The sequence below is a fragment of the Haliotis asinina genome, chromosome 4 (assembly GCF_037392515.1).
Source record: "Haliotis asinina isolate JCU_RB_2024 chromosome 4, JCU_Hal_asi_v2, whole genome shotgun sequence".
Classification (NCBI taxonomy): Eukaryota; Metazoa; Mollusca; class Gastropoda; order Lepetellida; family Haliotidae; genus Haliotis; species Haliotis asinina.
In genome coordinates this window covers 65,415,637-65,435,831 of record NC_090283.1, presented here as the reverse complement: position 1 = coordinate 65,435,831, position 20,195 = coordinate 65,415,637, and the positions used below count along the sequence as shown (strand labels likewise).

The following is a 20,195-nucleotide window of genomic DNA, read 5'->3' as shown; positions in this document are numbered from 1 at the left end:
TCAGATGTTTAAGTCTTCTTAAGCTGAGTCTCTTCAATAATTTTGGAAATGACAATATTTCAAAATAGGTCAAATTTAAATACATTCACAAAATATTTGACTTACGCTTTTAAACCCTGGTTTCCAAAAACAAATCTGCAAATCACAAATATTTTTAGTTAAAAATGCATGAAACGTTTTTGGAATTGTTGGCTCAAACTGAAGTTGCATCTAATGAATGCCACAAATTAGATACACGCAAATATTTTCCAATGGCCCCAAATATAACGACAATTGTGAAATCTGCAATAAAATAAACTACCATTCAATCAAATAAGGTATCAATGTCATTTTACACATAGCAATAAGATTTGTCAATATCTGATAATTCACATAACTTAAAAAAATGTAAAAAATCTTCCTCTGTGCTTTCACAGTGGTTATAAAGTTCTAGAAAAGACAATATTTGTGTGTTTGTGAAATCAGAAAACACTCCACCATGCGTTGGCTGACAAAGTCATCATGAACTACTAGAGATCTTGAACACATGGACACATCATTGTGTGCTGTTATACAAAAACAGGCAGACTTACAACAGTTAAATGAACTTATTAACCGTCATCAAATTTTGAAATATATAATCTCAGGGGTTCAAAATTTTTTTAAAAGCCACTTGCCACAGGGCAAGTGACTTCAAGAAAGTAACTTGCCCTGACTAATTTTACACTTGCCCTGATTTTATGACACAACGTTTGATGTTAACATTTACTGACTATTTATGGAAGAGTGATAAATTTCAAAGAACGACAGCTCTAAATTATTATTATTGTGAAATGTAATAGCTACATTATGAGCAGATATGAAATGACATCCAAGTTTATTTGCAGTTTGAAACCATAAGTGGAAATTATCTAGTAGTCCCAGACAAGTAAGATACGACTATTTGATTGCCCAAAATGAAAACTGACTTGTCCTGGCGTCAGGCGATGGGATTTTTGAACCTCTGAATCTGACTAGAAAGATTAAAAAAAAGGCGTGTAACACTGTACACTACAGTTTTAATGAACTCAAAAGGATTTGGTTCTTATACCTGTGAAATGTATAGGAGAGAACTAAAAAGACATTTTGAAATATATGTTAGTGTTCATTTAAGGCATGTTTGTTATAGTCACAGGGTACTGTACTTAAATATGGTGTTGAACAAGCAAAAGTTACACACTAAGATTTAGGGTTAGGTTTACGGGTAAAATTTGAAGCAGTTTTTAGTAGAAATGTTTTCCAGGTACAAACTCCAAGCAACTTAAGTCTGACAAATGATCAGGTACGTTTTTCGGGTAAAACCAGAAAATGAGCACTGACAATATTTGCTTTAAATCAGTTTCTTGTGTTGCCTCAGAAGAATCATTGACAAATTTGAGAAAAGAAGCTCTTTTTAATTGTTCAGCTACTCAGGTTTTCACAACTTGTCACAGCTCAGTAGCTACTCGCCAAGGTCAGGTGTAGAACAGTCGGACCCTATGACCTGTGTTTTAACACCAAATTAATCCCAGGTTTTAAGCGAACAAACAAACACGCACGCAGGTAGTGTTCTCTGGCTCCCACCTACACAAAGAGAAGAGGGCAAAACTTCATTATGCTGTTAAATTTCTGAACAAACTTCATTAGAAATCAAACTATTTGGACAAAAACACTGCCTGACCACACCTAATTGTTTGAGCATTCCGAGACTAATTGTGGCCAAAACTGCCCATCACTGCCCGTCAAGTGACCCTTGGCAGCATCCCAGTTGACAATGGTCAGTTCAGTGCATATGGCCACTGCTAGTCCCCTCTCTTCATAACAGTCACGTCTAGTGAAATCTAATTCAGGGTCAGTCGCGTTAGGCAATCAGAGAATCCAGCAAGACAACAATAGGTGGTGGACATAACACTCTGCTTCTTCAATGCATGAAAAGTGGATATAATCCACAGCTTACAGTCACTGGCTATTGTGGGTGGTCACTTGGAATCGAATGGAACACAAATCATTAGCACTACTAATTGATAATTGCTGAGATATTCTCAGATATCCTTGTCATTGACGACGAAGCTGATATAAAAATAACCTTGCTTATCACTGGCAATCGATAATATTTTCAAATCTGAAATTACATTAGGTCTTTTGTTACAATCTTCTGGCTGCCATTACACAAAGCAACTGAATTTGCTACAATTGTACTAAGTCTACATTAAAGAGTTGGAGCTCCAATCATCTTATTGTTGAGATAACTTTGACACTCTGGCATTCTGGCAGTCTGGTGAGGATACCAGATGATGCTGAAACACACTTTATAATTCTACCACACAGATTAAACATACTTCTCTTATGAAGGATACAATCTTATATCAGTGCCATTCGGAAAAGACAATAGCAACTAAAACAGAAAATCATGAAAATTGAATATTTGCCTTTAAATATATTGCTAATTTTGTGTATATCTGAAATGGCTGTGGTAATCTTAGGATTAAAACATGTCCAAGAAATCCCCTATAAAATGCAAAGATTCACCAACTTTGTTTAAATCTGTAGCAGGTAAGATGTATTAGTGATACAGACCATGCTACTGCCATTTCACAACTTTTGAAACTTGTCAACAATTTTGTTATCATATATACTTTGTAGATATTTATTGTTATAATTTGTAAACTGGTAGTGGTATAAAAATTTGTTATACCCACTTTATATCCAGTTTTAATATGTGTTCATTCAGATGTGATTTAAATGGGCACATGCAACACCACAGGCTTGCTTCGAGTGAATAAACATGTTTGTTGCAACAAAAATTACAGTTGTCTAAGAAAATTTTGGTTTGTTACTGTTTTTTTTCTTTCACTGGCATACTATTTATCATTGGTATTTATTAAGGTGGAACTCATAATTTTGTATTTTAGTTAAAAAATTGTACAAATCAGTACAGCTGGTATTAATGGAAACAGTTGTAAGACATACATACAAAGATTGAGGTAAGTCTGAAGCTTAAGTCAGAGCCAGATGTGTCGAATCACTGTGGACCAAGTAATAAATTTGATCTATCAATGATTTTTAGACTATGATGGAAGCAAACAAATGGTCAGGACCAACAGGTACTTTGAGTTATGCATACTACTCGAGACGCCGGCATACAACTCACTGGGATTTGACTGTACATATTGATCACTTATAAAGATTACTTGGAGACCGGCACACGTCAGAGATTGGTAATGAAATACTACTGGAACAAGCATTTAATACAATGAATACTGTGTTTCTACTCCTGAAGGTACAAAATGAAAAAACTTCATTAAACAGGACAATGCCATATCCCTTTAACAACATTTGGACGATTATGCCTTGAATAAGATCCTGCACAACAATGATGCAAAAAGAAAGAAATCTGTTGAATAATATCACATTGATGTTGTAATACTTCTGACTACTTAAAAAGCAGAAAGTTAAAATTTTAAATATATATACTTATTAACTGAACATAAATTCACATCCACTGTTTAAAAACAAAACTTTCACTACGACACAATGTGACCATCATCTAATGTTTGGAAATAGATTTGGCAAATCTGACATGGTATCTACTGTAACATCTTGTTGGGACATCACTGGGGCAAGAATATTACACAAGGACATCATGCATGGGTAGCTCTCTTGCCCTCAGTTGGAGATCCAGCAGCAAAGTCTCCGCTGCGAGACGACACAAAGTTCTCATATCTGCAACAAATGAAACAAAGAAGAGTTGTAAGAAAAAATACTTCCATCAACTTCAACAAAGCATTATGGTACTGTAGCTCACCTTAGGCAATTATCAATGTTCAATATTGCAATGTCTGGCAGTGTTTGGAATTTAAGGTGAGTGAGTGAGTGAGTGAGTGAGTGAGTGAGTGAGTGAGTGAGTGAGTGAGTGAGTGAGTGAGTGAGTGAGTGAGTGAGTGAGTGAGTGAGTGAGTGAGTGAGTGAGTGAGTGAGTGAGTGAGTGAGTGAGTGAGTGAGTGTAGTTTTATGCCACACTCAACCATATTCCAGCTCTATGGTGGTGGTCTGGATCAGAGGCAGCAAGCATAATTATTCCCACAATGTATGTCTGGACCACACAATCAAGTGATCAACAGCATCAGCATCAGTCTATGCAGCTTGGATACCATGAGATGTGTCAACCAATTTCAGTGAGTCTGACCACCCGATAGTGTTATTTTTAGAAGCAAACACAAGAAATCTGCATTCACAAACTGGAGTGAAACAAAGGATTGAAATAAGATTGTATTTGGAGGTATTTTTGTGTTTCTTTAACACTGTATTTACAGCTCTATGAGGGAGGTTTGCAGATAATCAGGTCTGAACCAGACAATCCTGTGACTGACATCATGAGCATATTTCTACACAACTCGGATGCAATGACATGTGTCAAACAGTCTGCGAGCCTGATAACCCCCATCCCACTAGTCACCTCTTACAAAAAAGTTACTGAAGACTGATTCTAACCCAGATATTCATGGCAACCTTGGTCCACAAGCGAGGGATAGACTAACATACAGTGGTGTTTCTCTGTCCGCTATGTGATACATTTCTAGTTTGTAAACCACTATTACACAACTGTGAGCTCTCAAGACTTCAATCAATAGCAGAATGTGTCGAGATTAGATTCCTGCAGACTTGTAGAAACCATTCCAACAAATAAAATGACACCTACTCATAATACAGGCCAGGAAGGTGGACTGCGAAGTCCTGTTATTTCAATTAATGTTTGGATTTAATCTTCAGTTTTTCATCTTTACAGGCTTCGAGTAAAGAAGAAATGAAAGGCAGTGTTGTCACAAATCAGTTGGATCAGACAAGACAGACGCAGTTGTCTGGGGTACATGCTTCTAATTCATATTCTACTTCAAAAATTCAATATTTTCTTACACTTTTAAGATAATGATTTAATCCTTCACTCAACATGAAAGTCTGTTTTGATTATATATTTTATGTGTGCAAACATTCTTTCATTGTGGGTTTTTTCAAACAGAGACATCCTGTTCATTCATGATAGGTGTTTACATGATTTTTTAAGTCAATGCAAACTTTAAAGCTTTAAAAACTTCAGCTTTCTTCTTTGGATAAGGCCAGCCCAGCATGAAGCCTCTTTACCGCCATGTCATGTTTGGTATCTGATGGCATTCCAGCAAAGAAAGAAAAAGCACTGCGACACATTCTGAGCTGAGGATTGAGTGGTATGGACCTCTGTGTTACGATCAGTTATAGCCTCCATGGTTGTAGCCTCCATGGTAGCAACCTCCATAGTTGTAGTCACCATGGTCGTAGCCACCATGGTCGTAGCCTCCATGGTTACAGCCACCATGGTTGTAGCCACCATGGTTACAGCCACCATGGTCGTAGCCACCATGGTTGTAGCCACCATGGTTGTAGCCTCCATGGTTACAGCCACCATGGTCGTAGCCACCATGGTTGTAACCTCCATGGTTACAGCCACCATGGTTACAGCCACCATGGTTGTAGCCACCATGGTTGTAGCCTCCATGGTTACAGCCACCATGGTCGTAGCCACCATGGTTGTAGCCTCCATGGTTGCAGCCACCATGGTTGTAGCCACCATGGTTACAGCCACCATGGTTGTAGCCACCATGGTCGTAGCCACCATGGTTACGGCCACCAAGGTTGTAGCCACCATGGTTACAGCCACCATGGTTGTAGCCACCATGGTTGTAGCCTCCATGGTTACAGCCACCATGGTTGTAGCCACCATGGTTGTAGCCTCCATGGTTACATCCACCATGGTTGTAGCCACCATGGTTGCAGCCACCATGGTTACAGCCACCATGGTTGTAGCCTCCATGGTTGTAGCCACCATGGTTGTAGCCTCCATGGTTACAGCCACCATGGTCGTAGCCACCATGGTTGTAACCTCCATGGTTACAGCCACCATGGTTACAGCCACCATGGTTGTAGCCACCATGGTTGTAGCCTCCATGGTTACAGCCACCATGGTCGTAGCCACCATGGTTGTAGCCTCCATGGTTGCAGCCACCATGGTTGTAGCCACCATGGTTACAGCCACCATGGTTGTAGCCACCATGGTCGTAGCCACCATGGTTACGGCCACCAAGGTTGTAGCCACCATGGTTACAGCCACCATGGTTGTAGCCACCATGGTTGTAGCCTCCATGGTTACAGCCACCATGGTTGTAGCCACCATGGTTGTAGCCTCCATGGTTACATCCACCATGGTTGTAGCCACCATGGTTGCAGCCACCATGGTTACAGCCACCATGGTTGTAGCCTCCATGGTTGTAGCCACCATGGTTGTAGCCGCCATGGTTACAGCCACCATGGTCGTAGCCACCATGGTTGTAGCCACCATGGTTACAGCCACCATGGTTGTAGCCTCCATGGTTACAGCCACCATGGGCGTAGCCACCATGGTTGTAGCCTCCATGGTTGCAGCCTCCCAATAATCCTCCAATTAAAAAAGTAACCATAAATCCAATAAATGAACCAAGTGAGTGGGTGAGTGAGACTGATTATAAGGTGCTTTTAGCAATATTCCAGCAATGCCATGGTTGGGGACACCAGAAATGGGATTCACACATTGTACACCTGTGAGGGACTGAGCACATGTAACAAGCATGATGAGTGGACACATTCACCGTCAAGCTATCCCATTGTGCTGAATGAGGAAAGACATGACCTACAATTGTTGCAACAAACATGTATGCCACAAAGACATTTCTTCTCTAAGAAGGCACACTGTTGACACATAAATACTTTGGCAATTTAGAAGCTGGAAAGTACCAACTGACAAACTTCATGGATAACAACTTCTTTATTACATGAGTGCAATGTTTCCATGCAGGTACCTGCTTGACAAAGGGAACACAAAACTGTATCATCTCTAATAGAGACCAAACTTATCAGTGCAGAATCATATCAGGTCACTTTAGTTTTGTTTTGTTTGGTTGTTGTTCAATGTCGCATTCAGCGATATTCAAACTACATGGTGGTGGTCTGGAAATAAGCGTCTCTGAACCAGACATTAAAAGTACTGTAAATCATGAAATTAATGCGAGCATTTTATTAATGCGAAAAATGCGCCTATACATGTGTCGTATTATTAAAATGATGCATTTCAGTCTGGGGTTGTACTTTTGAATAAACATCAGAAAACAGAAATCTCTTCTTGTCTTATTGTCTTCAATACAATCAATACAGAATAAAACAAAAATTTAGACATCTTGTATAACATTAATTGACAATCGAGCACGCCTTTCATTGACACTACTTAATACCCATTGAAATTATTCATCAGCAAATTTTGTTACTAAGCAGAAGTGTTGACACTACACACTACACCAGTCAATACAGGTCACTTCCTCATCACAGGTATAGCAAGTCATTTATCACTGGTTACATTAATCACTGTCAATTGATCAACACAGCTTCCTGAGCTCATATTAATTTCATGACGCATTTTAAACAAGATCTTTGCACTCGCATTAAATTCATGACGCATTAATTTCATGATTTACAGTAATCAAAAGACTGCTGTAACATTAGATTCATTTTTGTGTACACTCCTCTTAAATTAGGTACCTTACTTCACTCACAAGGTAATAATTTGCCCTTTAAAAGCAGTAAGTAAAGAAACGGTGTAGTCGAACCAGAAAATGGGAATCGAGGAATAGAAATAATCTCCATCCAAATGCCTGCACTTAAACATCTTGGTGCACCTAATTAGGTGGTCAGGTTGTTTTTTCCACAGCTGTCCAGGTGCGCATGTGAAGTACCTATCCCTATGATGTCGCGGGGGTTTGCAAACGACATCTGTCGACAGCTTTGCCACAATGCTGGATCCGTTTCAGCCCAGATGACTCAAAGTGTGCAAGACAAGCAAAAGAATTCTAGAAGTGACCTCGCAAACAAACTCTATCCTTTCTGAATCCCACCTGTTTATTTGAGCCTCTTTTCTGATTCATCAGGGGCTGTCAGTCATAATGGGGTCATCCGTTAGAGTATGTGTCGCACACACACACACATCCATCCTCCAGCCCGTGGACCAACGCTTAGCATTGTCATGGATACGAAAAATGCCACATTCTGGCGTAGTCGGGCTTAGGTTGCCAAGCTACGACAAAAAGCGTGTTGGAGGTAACCATGTGACACTGTCGACAGCATGGTGCTAGTTAGCGACTTGCATGCACAATGAATTTGGCAAACAGGGTCCACTCACTGTGGATTGACATGGAGGGAATGCCCAATTGACGTCTGTGTAGCGTTGAAATCCTTGTACACCCCAGTGTTTGCCTGTGATAAAGACAACTGAATAACGGCTAATCCTGTGAAATGTGGGGATCACCACTCTGCTAATGCCAGAGATACTGACACTAATGAAAGCAAAACAATTCTGCCTTTCATACTACAGGTGCTTGATCACCTCTACAGCCCCGGCCTACGTCGGCGGTGGTCAGGTTAGACCCTCGCTCGCCTCCGGCCTACTTCAGCGGGACATCGCAGCTACAGGCTCGCACAAACACATCGTGCATATGTCAATACTGCCAGTGGCTAATGAACACTTTACATGGACAAAATTAGATCTGGTTTCACTGGGCAGGGTTTGGGAGAGTTAATGATGAAGCTGCTGCTAATTTCACGGATGAAATACTTCAGCTACTTTAGCAATGTCACATCGGAAAAGTATTTATACGTTATCACACAACAGATGCTGTCCTCCATGCAATAGCCAACCCAATAAACATTGTATGTCATTACACAAAAAACATGCAAATGACCCTAGATCTAATACTAAACTCCATCACTTCCAAAGCTGGATACCCTTTTGACTAATACTCCCAATAAGTTAAGATACATGCTTCCTGATGTTGGTGGTTGTATGGGCAATATAGTTTCAGTTGAAAATAAGGAAGGTTATTTAAAGATATGTAGAGAATTCTTTTGGTCAAGGTTTGGATTTGCACACTTGACCATAAAAATTCAAATTATATATATATAAATTCAAATTAAATATACATAAAAAATTCAAAGCAAGTTCAAAAGGAAAAGCTTGCTGTGTTAGCATTGTAAGCGTGGCAACATTTCTTGCAGAAAACTTAAAATGTAAATTACAATTTCTTTATCAACTTTTGCCTGACAACACAGTTGGCAGCTCAATAAACAAGAATTAAATAATTTAATTGTTTTGTATTAATACACAAAAAAGTGTTGTGCATTTGTGTCCCATTTCATCCCATCATGCTAAAAATAGAATATACAGGTCCTTAACTTCGATTCTGAAGCTGAGAATTTGAGGCTAAAAGGCCCAGCTGTTAATTTTGAATCCCCATATGGATTAAAGACTATAGCAATAAAAAGATAACAAAGTCAAACTTCTACAGATGTTTTAGAACTCAATTCAGATTAGTTCGACATTTACATCTCTAATCCTCCCAAGCCTCTCTAACCCTGGTAAGCCAAGCACAACCCTCTGAAAACGCTAACGCTTACGGAATGTAAAAGACACGTGCCATGACATTTGAGCAGCGGTCAAGTCAAGGGTCATTGGGAGCAGTGTCCAGTCATAAACACGGCCAAATATAATCAACACTTAGCTGGTGGTCAGGTAGACATTGTTTGAGCATGATGATGTTGACAATCACGATTCTGACAATGTGATGAGCAACTCACTCGAGGTGTAATTAATACCTTGCCATTCACAAACAGGGGAAATAAAAACACTCTCCAACACCTGTGTTTGTTAAATTAAATTCAAATTTAGACGAGTTTAAGGTACCTGAAGGGCAGTCAATGGAGCTTGTTGTTTTGCGGTTCAACTAGTTTGTCTTTCCCGAAATTCATCAGGAGCTCACAACTTTGTAAACATGTATGTGTTGAACGAGATTTTCAGATTTACCAGATTCTTTTGAAGACAATGCAGAGCACCTATCTCTGGGATTTTAACGAATCTTAAAATCTGCATTCATTATTAAAATCCTGTTGAATAAAAACTACACATCTTTGCATTAGGTTCTTTACATACGGTTAAATTTAGGATAAAACAACTTTAAATAAATCTTGACACCTTTGCCATTAAGAACAGTATTGCAAGCTGGATTTTTTAAAATTGTGCTTTTGAAGAGGTTTTGTCATATTTTGTTCAAGTAACATAATTAGTGTTTCTGGTTGTTCATTGTTTCTGACAAGTAAATATGACTTAATATTACATGTAAAAGGATTGACAGTCAACGTCCATAGAAATATGGTTAATTGTTTGACAAGTAAACACTGTTTGACCAGAGTGAGTGAGTGGGTGAGTGGGTGAGTGGGTGAGTGATTGAGTGAGTGAGTGAGTTGCTTTTAGCAATATTGCAGCAATATCAATGTATGGGACAGCGGAAATGGGCTTCACACATTGTGCCCACGTTCGGAACCAAACCCAGGTCAAAGGCCAGGAACCCAGGAATAAATAACACCTAACCTACTCAAATTATTTATCTTCACAGCTAGTACACAAGATATAAAAATGCAATCAAACAAAATCAGTCCAGTAAGTTCAAAACATTGAGAACAACAACCACTGTTTTTCCTTTGTTATCAACAATTCCAGATTTTTATTCTTTTTTTCGGGTCTCAATATTCATTCATTTCATTCATTTTTTATTTAGTCTTTGCCCTAGGCAGGCAATCACATTATATTTTTTTTTTTCCAGATCCATTATCACATATTAGTCTGTTACAAAAATAACTGAGTCTGGTAATGACTCATCTTAGTTTACAATGATAATTTGTCTATCTTTCCTCTTGGCACTGTTTCCCCAAATAGCTTAACTCTATATAGCCAAGGTGACTTTAATATCTATATGAATTACCCCCAATAAACCAGACATCTACTACTACCACTAATGTGTTGGGTAAAGGATATGAATAATTATTCACAAATACAATATTGTAGTCATAAGAATTTGTCACAGCAATAACCAGTGATGTCATGACACTCAAATTTGTTCATTAATATACTGGACAAATGTAGTTAGGGATATATGTAAATTTTGAGATCATTAATAGTGACATATTTGTTTATTGACACACTGATTTGATATCAATCATAAAATTACTAATATCCCTAACTTATTTTGTCCAGTATAGTCTAACATGACTTGGGCTACTGCACAGCCAGTGCTTATTCCATTCTTTCATGTATCACTTTGACAAAAGGACATAAGGGTTCAAGTAAAACACACTCCCTCATAAAAAATGTAAATATTTGTTCATATTTGGTTCTGGTGACCATGAAAAATTAAATTCATAAAGGGTGTTGGTTTGATTCATTGAATATGTGAATGAACCGTAATGGCCTGGGCCTAGATTTTCGAAGCCCTCTCAGTACTAAGATAGTTGTAGGTCAACGTTAATGTATGGCACTTATGACTATCTTAGCACTAAGTGAGCTTCGAAAAACTAGGCCCTGGTCTTAGTACTACATACATTATAAGCCACACCGGCACACTCATGAAAGGTAATAGTACAGTGGTGGATGGATCAATGTGAATTCAAGTTTCAATCTCCTCTCCCTGGGGAATATGTAACTCAAGCTCCGCATGATGCATTGTAAACCAAAAGTCACTGTGTTCTGTAATTTGACTGGTTGTAAACATGATCGAATGGTACTCTATTCCCAGAAACTGCAAGACTATTCTGTGTGTATTGACAAGTAGAAACATCATAAGCAATTCTTTTGTTGTGTCGTCAGCAGTGGCGACATCATTCAAATCATATTGCAACGTAAAGTCAGAATGATGTCACAAATGTGCAACTCCAGATGCTACCATGGGAACCAGATGATACGGTCAGCTCATGACACTTCACTGATGTACCCATACTTGATGTAAACAAGTGCAGACAGTAAAACCCATTGGTTTACATTTTTGTTTACAATGTTGATAAACATCATATTGGCCTGTTTCCAAGTGTTACTGAGTATTTGAAGCACAAGAATATTTCAATTGAAACCTCCGGCTGAGGTCATCAGTTATAAATGTATTCACATGCTTCAAATACTCAATAACACCTGGAAATTGGCCAACACATGATGTTAATCTCCTAACTGAAAGAGTGCAGGCACATTGCCATCTCATCCTTCCGGGTACCCACCTACCAACTCCTACATATGCACTAGTCAGTATGGTAGCACAATTCCTAAATATTTCAGACGCTGATTTATTTAGGTTAAATAAATTCTTACTTCTTTCTCATGCTTTCAAGCACTTATTTTTGTCAAATCTATAAAACAAGTAATCAAATGCATAGAGCCTTTGATTGCCTGGATATCAAACTTTCTTTGTAATTTAACCAAATTTCCACCCACGAGCAGAAACTGCATCACATCCAGTGTTCCTGAAAATTGTTCATTCATAAACTGTGAATATTATCTGTTTATCTTTTCTTCTTCATCAGCAATCTCAGACCCAGAAAGACTTTTTCCCCTATGTCCTACTGATCTGCTCGCCCTTACTTTTAACAAGGAAAACAGAAACAAGTTCAAACAATACTTTTTTTAATCATCAGATTGATCTGTCTGGAAAAGCGTGAAAAAAAATGGGAAAAGAAATTCTAATCTTAAACTGATTCCAAATCAATTTTGGGAATCGTTTGAACTGACACTAAAGTGGAAAAAAGAAAATAGATTGTTTTTCCAAAATGCCAAATATGTTTTGGATAAAAGAGCTACTTAAAAAAAAGAAAGTAATAATATATGATCTAAATAGAAATACAGTCGCCATCAACATTTGAATTGTGCTGTGACATAAATATCCTTGGAGATGTATGGCATGGCAAGAGTCTTACATTGCAAGAGGCTCTAGAAAAGTAGAGTAAGCACTAATGTTTTTAAAATTAAAAAGTCATAAAAATTTGAATATTAATTGGAGACTGGTAATTTTGGTGGAGGGTGTCAAAGAGAATGCTCTATGTGTTCCGGGAATGGTTGTGCAGAGATAGAAATGTATTTTTTTATCGGTGTCATTGGGCCCCATTTGGATAAGTTAGGTTCGCCTTTGTGGAAATAATGTGCCCATTACTTTTCTACTTTTTAGGATCCAATGACATTTAAAAATCACAGCAATCTTTTCATGTCAATTTATTGATAATAAGTCAGTAAACATCACATAAGTCTGTAATCTTGAGAACTGGATTTCCTGAACACTGTCATGACTGCAAACATAGTTGAACATAGCAATTTTTGAACTCCTGTTGACTTTTTGGGTGTGGCTTTGAATCCAAGATGGGACTCAACCCAACAAAAGTACTAGCATCTATATTTACTATGATTAAGTCATCTCAGATGTAAAAATTATCAAAAAAGTCTCCTGTTTTTTGCAGTAAAGCATTTAACACAATGGATATCAACTTGAATAATGGTGCAATAAACAAGAGGATGTTATCCATAAAGTAGGGTGAAGGTCCAGGGTAGAATAGGCCTTCAGCAACCCATGCTTGCCATTAAAGGTGACTCTGTGTATCATAAGAGGTGACTAATGGGATCGGGTGGTCATGCTCACTGACTTGGTTGACACACGTCATTGGTTCCCTACTGCGCAGATCGATGTTCATGCTGTTGATCACACGAATGTCTGGTCCAGACTCAATTATTTACAGACCACCGCCATACAGCTGGAATACTGCTGAGTGTGACGTAAAACTAAACTCACTCACTCACTATTAAGATGTAAGTTCAGTCATCATATTTACTGCAGATTTCATTAAATGAATCATAGTCAATACTGCATGTATATGTGAATAATTCTAGATGTGCTGATAGGGTACTGCTAAAATATGTCATCCATGCTATTTCCATTGTTACTGAGACATAGCACACAAATCAGGCCCTATCTGGATCACTGTTGTGGAGTAGGATCTCGGGAAGTAGAAGGGAAGGAAAAGAGAGTATAGGAAGGATGCTGGACAGGATGAGAAATATAATATTTCACACGGCCAGACCAATTCTATTTCATATTTTACGGATTTTAGTCCTCAGAAAACTAAAGGCAAGAGAGAATAAAGTAATATTTCTCATAGTGTCATAGTCAAAGTAATATTTCTTATAAATTCTAAAAACATTTTACTTTCAGAAATTTATGAAGTGTATGTGGAGCAAAAAACAATCTAAAGCTAATTTTCATGATAAATTTCTATTTCTCCCCAACAAAATCTTAAAAATTTTACTTTTTGAGAGGGAAAAATACTTTTTATTTTTTTTCTTATTCTTGAAAAAATATGACAAGCGTATCTTCAAAAGAAGAAATATAATTGGTCTAGCCTAAAATAGAGCTTGAATTCAGAAAAATATCTTTGTATCTGACATGTATCAAAGTCATGCTTAATTATATGCTACATGTTCCTATGTAAATGTTGACTTTCCTCGTGGCATAATGTGCTGGCCAATCTCCATTATGACTTCACTGATGTAAGGGAGACAACTCACATGTTTTTGTACTTGAGTCTCTCCTCTGGGGAAACGGAAGGTCGCATCCCTTCCAGAGCTGCCACTAGATGTGATTGGTTGACAGTGATCATGTGATGTCTGGTGTCAGGTTCCATCTGATCACGCTGATCATCGCTTTTCAGTTTTACGTTTTCCCGACGATAAATTTCCTGAATCTGAAAAAAAATGAGATGAAGTTATGGTCAGGTTTGCTGTAAATGAAAATTGCAGTGAAGCCAGTGGATTTGAGTAAATTTTCATCTGGTCTCTTACAATCTATGAAGAAACAAATCAGGTATAGTTACACGCTAATTTGTTCAGCATCATCACATACTTCATACCGTTTTCATGACCACTGCTCAGTAACATGATGGCATGTACACATTTGTGCATGTAACTCTTTCTCTACTTGAGTGAGTTTACTTTTATGCCACACTGAGTAATATTCCAGCTATATGGGGGTGTTCTGTAAATAATCGAGTCTGGACCAGACAATCTAGTGATCAACAGCATGAGCATCCATCTGTACAGTTGGGAACCGATAACATGTCAGCCAAGTCAGCGACTTATTTAAACTATTTTGTACATTGTACTCAGACACAGTATACTGACACTGTGCAGACCAATTCTCATTTTGTCCCTTTAATGGAATGCCAGGCTGGGCAACAACAAATGGGGTCACTATTGAGGGGCAAACAACTACTGCAACATACATTTGCAACACCAATAGTCTATTGCAACCAACTATTGCAGTGCTATTTCAATAGCCTTTCTCTCCTTGAATTGTCTCATTTTAAGTCATTTCCCAAATTAATGTATAGCTGACATGAAATAAAAACAAGTTGAAGTAGTTCAGTCTCTTTTAATAACTGACAAGAACCTTGAAACCCAGGTCAAGAAACAGTTCAAACATAAACACAAAGAAGCTGCAAGTCTGCAACAAGCACCCTGTATTTTGTCTACATTTATCTACAGAAGTCAGTTACTAAACTATCAATAGTCACACATACTATCTATGCATGGATAGCGTTCTACCATTGATCGATTGCTATCAGAGACTCAACAATTGCAGTCAATCGATAGTTTGATACAGCCCTAACAACGAGTATCATCTTCTAACATATTTCAATATGACATAACCAGGGCAACAAACCAGTACTTTTCTGCATCCAAGCAGGTTCACTGTCCACCAGACCAGGTGGCTGTTTCATCATAGCAGATTTATGGAGGAGTCAGAGATGCCAACCCCAAAGTGTTGCAAATAGTAGTTTCAATGTTCAAAATCAGTAGTTTGACCATAAAATTAGTAGTTACCTCAATAAACAAAATCACTATGGTTTCTGAGAAAAAAATTAATGATATTACAGTCAGATTGTTAAATTATTTCCACCAGAGCTAAATGTGTCAAATCGCAAAGGTATTGAAATCAGCTTCGTTAAAATTACATTTGTGAGTGAGTGAGTTTAGTTTTATGGCACACTCAACAATATTCCAGATCTGTAAAAAACTGCCTCGGAACCAGACAATCCAATGATCAACAGCATGAGCATCGACCCATGCAAATGGAAACCAATGACATGAATGACACGTGCCATCCAAGTCAGCGAGTCTGACCACCGGATCCCGCTAGTTGCCACTTACAACAGACATAATCGCCTTTCATGGCAATCATGGGTTGCTGAAGACCTATTCTACCCTGGAAGCATCATGGGTCATTTCATGGACGAAAGTCTACATCCAAGCAGGTAGGTAATACAAGATGAAAATATATGGATGTCAAGTTCTTTATGAAGAACATGATGTTTTGGAATTAACTCTTAAAAATGGTGATGATGTCGATTCTTATGCCATGATCAGGTGATGATGCGGTGCTTCCTAGTGATGTTCAGAGGGAACAGTGATGTGTGGTACTTTGGATGAAAGCTACAAGACCTCAAAAATGAAGGATCAAGACTTGAGAGAATCAAGATTTGAACCCATGACTGATCCTGACTGAATCAATGAATGACACAGTAAGGACAATAAGAAGACAATGAAATGCAAACACCAATGAATGAGTGAGTCTAGTTTTACCACACTCAGCAACATTAAAGCTATACATGGTAATGGAGATGTTTGATAGGCATTTAACAGTTGGTTAGGTAATAGAAGACACTTGATATGGATGTGCAGCCTCTCCATTATTTACACACAATGTTTCTGGGCTAATACTTGCCCCTTCATCAGGGGAATGACAGTGAATAGTTACAGGGGCATATTTAGCAAGTACAGGATGCCACAGAGTTGGGTTTTTTTAATAATAGATTTGTAAGAGATTAAGTTATATATATATTGTTTGCACAGCTTGTTTACATAGAGTGAATGGCCATAGCCAGATGCCAGTAAAGGCTACACAGTGATAGAACTTTCGTGATTCGGATGTAGAATGGTCTGGTGGCGTTCTGTAATAATCGAGTCTGAACTGACAATCCAGAGGTCAACAGCATGAGCATTGATCTAATCAACTGCGTTACAATGACACATGTCAAGCAAGTCAGTGAGCCTGACCAGCTGATTCCGTTAGTCACTGTTCTTGCAGTGTGGAAATAATATGAATACATATTCAAATATCGAATCGAAATAGATAATGCTTCATGACAATCAAAAGTAAGATTCGGTTTTCGTCAAATCAAACTGAATCGTTGCAGTCATTGTTGTGACCTGACAGTTTCTACGTGAGGAATGGAGTCAGCCGAATGTCTCACATGATCACTGAGAGGAGCGGGGGTTCACTCACTCAAACAGAATTTTCTGTCATAATTGGAGCATTTAATCCCTAATCCAATGACTCTGTTTCACTTTAATACACTCAGACTCACTCATTAACTCACCCACTCACCCAACTCACTCATAACACCAGCAATCCCCTGACAGTCGAATGACTGAATTTCACTTTATTAATACACTCACTCACTTATTCATTAACTCACCCACCCACTCACCTCTCCCATTACAAGAGCAATCCCCAGCCAATCCAATGACTCAATTTCAGCTCATTAGTACTTACTTACTCAGTCTCCATGAACTGGAGACCAGAACAATTCATTTGCCTGAACTTAACAAAAAATGTCTAACATAATTCAGTAGAAAGAAATACAGCTATACATTTTCCCTCCTTTTCATCTCAGATGTGTTCAACAGAAATCAGTATCAACACTTTAACAGTTTACATATTACTCTCCTTTGATATTTTGCCTTGAAAATCTTTATGAAAATATAAATGAAAATAACTTTTGCAAAGAATAAATGTACATTAGAATTTAAGAAATGAATGAAATTTTAGACTGAAATGACCCTATACACAAACACCTAGGAGAGGTCAGTGCGTTTGTGAAAGATTACATCTAAGAAATGACGATAAACAATAGATTAACGCCTACTGAAAATATTTTGCATACCTGAATTTACAAAAATAATATTATCAAGTAGAAATTGTGCAGTAAGTTCTCAAGATTTAATGAGACTTTTAACATAACTCATATTAACTCATTTTAAACTGAGAAACAAATTTGTGAGCAAAATAATCTTTTGTGTAGTTTATCAGTATTATCACTCCACTTCCTGTGGAAACATTAAACAACACAGGTTAGCAAGAAGGTTGTCACTGATTTCTAAAGCCCTCCTCCTAAAGATCATAATAAACAATCAATTATTCATTATCAAAACATCCAAATCTGTTCAATTCATTTGTTCCAAGCACCAATTAGAAACCCAACAAAACCGTATACAAATGCAAAGTAAATACATTAACATGTTGCGACAATATGGAAATGATGATTTTCATGAATTCATAATGCAATATTTAATTTAGCTGACAGTTATGGTATTTAACACTTTGCCTGCCCTGTAGCACCAAAACATCCTGTCCATTAAGTCATTCTCCTCATCCTATTGAAAAGCATCATCATGACAAAAGATTTATCTCACGTCTCCACATACACAAACAATTTTAAAACACATTAACATTAATGCAAAAAACATTATTTTCATTTAATTAACCCTATTCACAAGAATACAATTCAAAATGTTTTCATACTCTTATTTCAATTTATTTATTATCAAGGGGGAAAATACCCATGGACGTTTTCCATCTAATAAAGCGGGATATTACACGATGCATTCTGGTTGTGTTGTCCTAACGTTTTGAGGCTCAATGGTGCTCAATACTGCATACCATCGCATTCAGGGCTTCATATGAGAACCACCCATCTCTTTTTGTTTACTAGCTGGATAGCCGTAATACCTTAAGTGCTTTCCATTCACGATTATCTTAGGGATCTCATACTTCAAGCTACTTTGATAATTCCTCCTTTCTTGCGGCGACACTTAACTCGACAAAAACTAAATTAATTTCCAATAATAAAAGAAGCATGTATTGACGAAAACTCTAAGAGGGAGCATTGAGGCGCGAAAACTCATCAATTTTAGTAGATGGTGTAAAAGAACTCCTTTGAAAGACGAGCAGTATTCTCCCCAGCAGGTGTGCAGCCTGTAAGGTCACCCTCGCAGATACTTGAGCTCTGTTCGAGCAGGTTATCGGCTCAAAGAATTCGTTTTTGAGATTCATTAAAGAGGACTAAAGAGCCCTGCCTCGCGGCCAAATATTAACTGGTGTCCCCCATCTATGGACCCAATAATACCAATAACCGCCACGCTTTTATTCAGAATAATCAGTATTTTGTGTCGAGAAAGGCCTGGGTGACAGGCCCAATAGAAGGAGTTGCGATGATATGTGGAGAACTCTTCTTCGTATCCGATGAGCCGTTCTAGGAGCATCTACTCCCGAGCTCTTAAAAAGAAGATGTCAGCGAACAGATTTTCTTGGATGTTAAGGATGTCAGATGAGATGGAATCTGATTCTCTCCCCGAATGTATGGGAATGCATTAAATCGTCTGGATTGACAGTTTTTCTGTTGGGGCAATTCTTGCCCGGCCGTGCTTCAATTTGTCTGTCACTCACTCCACACAGGCTCAGTCAACAGAACATATGATGTCGTAATTAATAACTGAAAAGCAGGATTGAGAGACAGTGCTTGTTGAGTGTTCTTGGTACGCTCAGTCAAGATGCAATTAAGGGCTGTTGTCTCGGGTTTTGTGAGGGCACTAACAAAAGACTGCTACCAATAGTGCGTCCTTATGTCCATTCTCAATTTCAGAGAATTCAGGGAAGTCTTCATTGACCACTATAATTGCTGCATTCAGCCATCTTCAGTGATAATCTGATCCATGTAATTGCAGAAGGATATGAAATAATATCTTTTGACAATTATCAACGGGACCTGAATATATCCCGCTGAAAGGATGAATGCAGTATGGGATCAGGATATAGGCAACATATTAATTATCAGCCATTGTGGTAAGGTTTGAACTTTGCTTATTGGTGCATAAAATAATATTCAACCTCTCATTGTATTCTGCTCCTGAATACTACAGGATGAGACTGTGTTACAATGTCAGTGCACGGGGAAGATGTACCTCAGTTGTCTGACTTGAGTTCAGTAACATGGGGTTTAATGTTTTGTTGCCAAGATTACTGCCCTTAAATAGCACTGAGTAGCAGCTGGCGATAATACTGGTTAACTGGTATATTGCAGTTCAAACACGAAACATGCACAAGAAAAATACATATCCTGACATTGATTGTTCCCATAAGGAGGCAATTGGTGGGAGTGCTGGTCTA

General features: G+C 38.1%; 1 protein-coding gene across 1 annotated transcript in view; it reads right to left on the bottom strand.

Annotated features, from left to right (window-relative positions):
• Positions 1 to 2,896: 2,896 nt before the first annotated feature.
• Positions 2,897 to 20,195, bottom strand: part of LOC137281785 (peroxisomal ATPase PEX1-like) — a 51,282-nt gene continuing 33,983 nt past the window's right edge. The window contains exons 19-20 of the mRNA XM_067813399.1: positions 14,477 to 14,652; positions 2,897 to 3,720 (exon numbers count right to left, since the gene is read on the bottom strand). Coding sequence (XP_067669500.1) covers positions 3,639 to 3,720; positions 14,477 to 14,652 — 258 coding nt within the window. The 3' untranslated portion in view covers positions 2,897 to 3,638. The remainder of the gene's footprint in view (positions 3,721 to 14,476; positions 14,653 to 20,195) is intronic.